General features: G+C 36.1%; 1 protein-coding gene across 2 annotated transcripts in view; it reads left to right on the top strand.

The window, feature by feature from the left end:
• SPRTN (SprT-like N-terminal domain) overlaps nt 1–3725 on the top strand; it is a 20993-nt gene extending 17268 nt beyond the window's left edge. Inside the window, exon 5 of one of the 2 annotated variants that reach the window (XM_017885592.1) lies at nt 1300–3725. In XM_017885592.1, the coding sequence (XP_017741081.1) occupies nt 1300–2048 (749 nt within the window). In that variant the 3' untranslated portion in view covers nt 2049–3725. The remainder of the gene's footprint in view (nt 1–1299) is intronic. The other variant, XM_017885593.1, reaches the window with a different exon arrangement.

Raw genomic sequence — 3725 nt, 5'->3', positions numbered from 1 at the left:
TCGCTCTGTCGCCCAGGCTGGTGTGCAGTGGGAGGATCTCAGATCACTGCACGCTCCGCCTCTCGGGTTTACACCATTCTCCTGCCTCAGCCTCCTGAGTAGCTGGGACTACAGGCGCCCGCCACCTCGCCCGGCTAGTTTTTTTGTATTTTTTTAGTAGAGACGGGGTTTCACCGTGTTAGCCAGGATGGTCTCGATCTCCTGACCTCGTGATCCACCCGTCTCGGCCTCCCAAAGTGCTGGGATTACAGGCTTGAGCCACCGCGCCCAGCCCCTTCTGATTTTTATGTGACCATAGCTACGATGTAAAGACAATACTGTCCTTCAGAGAACTGGTATTAAGATAAGCTTAAGGATTGTTTCTGGTGTAGACTGTCTTCAAGTGTAGACTTAAGGAAAAAATCCCATCATCTATGAAATGATGGTAGGAAAATAGACTTTGTACAGAAGTAAGTAAAAGTAGGAATAGTTTCCACTGATATTTCAATTTTTATTTTTATTTTAACTTTTTTCAGTTTCTTTTTATTCAGAGAAACAAAACTCAATCTCTGATAATATTTGAGGTAAAGTTCCTTTCCCTATCTTGATTCACTGAGTTATTAGGAAACAGAAGGCAAAAAGATTGTCAAAATAAAAACAATAATTCAAGTAACAATGCCCGGAATATACGTCCTAACTACACCCCTTCCTATCAGTTGGATTCTATCCAAGTGACTTCTATTGATGTATGTATGTTCATTCAAAGAATGGGAAAAGGATATGACATATATTTGCCAGTACTTCATCTTCAAGATTTACCCTTTTCCTGTGAAGTTCAGAGTTACTGAAGATGCTTCTTCCCTTCGGAAGTTGTTGATTTGATGTGGTAGAACCCAAGAACATAGGCTGTATTTCCCAAATCTTTAATTATTGAGTGAAGGAGCTATAGATGAATTGATGTGGAAAGACCGTATCTTCATTTTCATGAGTAGAAGGAAAGATAAGAATGAGGCAGCAGATTTTCCCTCCTGGAATTACACATAAAGGACTAAGTAATTTTCAAGGTAAATGTTGCCTTGTTATTGGTCTTTGGCATAAGATTCTTTATTTAAATATGAGAGAATTTTTTTTTTATCCTTTATATTCTCTCAATATCAGAACTCTGAATTCTGAAGATTGTCCTTCTCTCATTAATAGAATTGTATGGATGTAAGATAGAGTATTATTTCTTCATTTTGAGAAAACTGTACATTAGTTTAATGTTACTGTATTTCTTTTGAGTTGAGGCACTTACATAAAATCTTCTTTGCTGTTTTGCAGATAAACCCAACAGAGGTGAGGCCCAGCTAGTAATCCCTTTTAGTGGGAAAGGGTATGTTCTAGGAGAAACAAGCAATTTACCTTCACCTGGGAAATTGATCACTTCACATGCCATTAATAAAACCCAAGATCTTTTAAATCAAAACCATTCAGCAAATGCTGTAAGACCTAATTCTAAAATCAAGGTGAAATTTGAACAGAATGGTTCAAGTAAAACTTCTCATCTGGTCTCCCCTGCTGTTAATAACAGTCACCAAAATGTTCTAAGCAACTACTTTCCTAGAGTATCAGTTGCCAACCAAAAGGCTTTCAGAGGTGTGAATGGATCTCCAAGGAAAAGTGAAACAGTTGGCAACATCCCTAAAAACTCAATATCTTCTAGTTCTCAAAGAAGGGTTTCATCTTCTAAGATATCCTTAAGAAATTCTTCAAAAGTAATGGAATCAACATCTGTGACGCCATCCCGGGATGTGAGTGGATCTGAAGATACATTCCCAAATAAACGACCTCGGCTAGAAGATAAGACTGTTTTTGACAATTTTTTTATCAGGAAAGAACAAATAGAAAGCAGTGGTAATGATCCAAAGTATAGTTCATATCCTACAACCACAACTCAGAATTCCAGCAGTTCATCCAGCCAGAGCAAAATGGTTAATTGCCCAGTTTGTCAGAATGAAGTTTTGGAGTCTCAGATTAATGAGCACTTGGACTGGTGCCTTGAAGGTGACAGCATCAAAGTCAAAAGCTGAAGAAAGTCTTTGAAAAAGGTTTCAAAATCTCAAATACCACCTGTATTACCTCACTAATGTGCTATGTCAGTCAGGAAGTTCTGGTTAATACTGAGGTTTGTAGGTTATAATCCAGTTCATATAACCAATACAAAATGTCCTATTTTATATATCCACATATAAGATTGTAATTTGAAAATGTTTTATGTCTCAGGGTGCTACATTCACTCTTGCCTTAGGTATACTGTAACCCAGGTTCTGCCTGTCATGTATAATTTTTAGATACTTTTGTTCTTTCTTGCTCTTAAGGATTTTAAAAATCTGTTAATCTTTTTCATTTGTATACTTTCCTAGAAACACTCATATGGGGAATCCTGTCAGGTATTTGGTTATATTGACTATTTCTTTATTAATAGTATTAGAACTCATTCCCTGAACTGATGTAAATCTTCATAGTGTCAGACATACTGACCAAAACCACAATCTAGACTACAAAGTATATTGTTTTAGAGTACTCAAATTGTATTATTTATTAATTTTTTTGTTTGCAGAATCTTAACAGGAACTGTGTTTTCTAGATTTTAAAGAATTTTATTTGTCCCACTTTTACTAAACCGTGGCAGCAGATTTTAAGTTAAAGAATATGGAACATAGGGAAATAAGTAAATTTATTTTGGAATATTTTTAGTAACAAATAGCCACTATAATTCTGTAGGCCAGATTTTATATTGAGTTTAGCTGTTTTCTCAAAATTTAGCAGAGTGGTTAAAATTCTGTGCTGATAAGTAACTGATACGTATAACATAAACATAACAAGGTTGCCTAGTTTATGTAACAGTGGAAAGTTATCTGGAAATAGTATTTTGAACTTTCAGCCAAGTTTAAACCATTATAATAAAAGGAATACCATTTGTGCATTTAAAGTAATCTTTTTTTTAAAAAAAAATCTTCCATGTTACAGGGAAAGGACAAAGATGCCTTTATCAGTTTACTTTCTGTCTTGTGGCTGTACATGCTGTTGGCATAGCCCAAACAGTTGTTCACAAGTTTTCTTTCATTGCAATTTTCCTTCACTTCATTGTAATACAGGTGCACAAATCTTAAGTGCACAGCTGGGTAAACTTCTACAGTGTTCACCTGTGTAACTACTACCCAGCTCAAGTTAGAGAACACTTCCATTGCCGCAGGCGGCTAGTTCCTATAGGTGTCTGCTTCCAGTTGATACCCATGACCCTCACCACCTCCAGAGGTCCCCACTCTTTTCACCCCATCATCGCAGATTATTTTTGAACTTTATAAAGTAGTATCTTTGTTCCTATGTGCAGCAGGAGTTCATTTTCATTGCTGTTGCATTTGTATGAATATACCAGAATTTCTTCATCCATTCTAATGTTAATGGACATTTGAATTGTTTCCAGTTTGGGGCTGGTAAGCATAATGCTGCTGAGAACATTCTTTTCTGTTGGGAATATATACAGGAGTGGAATTGCTGAGTCACGGGGTATATTTCTGTGTCGCTTTAGTAAATTCTGCCAGTTTACACTCCTACCAGCAACGTATGAGAGTTTTAGTTGTTCACCATTCATAACACTTATCAGCCCTTTTCATTTTAGACTGCTTGGATGTTCACAAGTTTTGATACTTCTTAAAGCATTAAGTTAAAAATTTTTAATAAATATTTATAAATAGCTATTAAAA

The sequence above is a fragment of the Rhinopithecus bieti genome, unplaced genomic scaffold, assembly GCF_001698545.2.
Source record: "Rhinopithecus bieti isolate Rb0 unplaced genomic scaffold, ASM169854v2 scaffold_14839, whole genome shotgun sequence".
Taxonomy (NCBI): Eukaryota; Metazoa; Chordata; class Mammalia; order Primates; family Cercopithecidae; genus Rhinopithecus; species Rhinopithecus bieti.
Note: the sequence above shows the minus strand (reverse complement) of the source record. Positions and strands in the feature narration are given on the sequence as shown.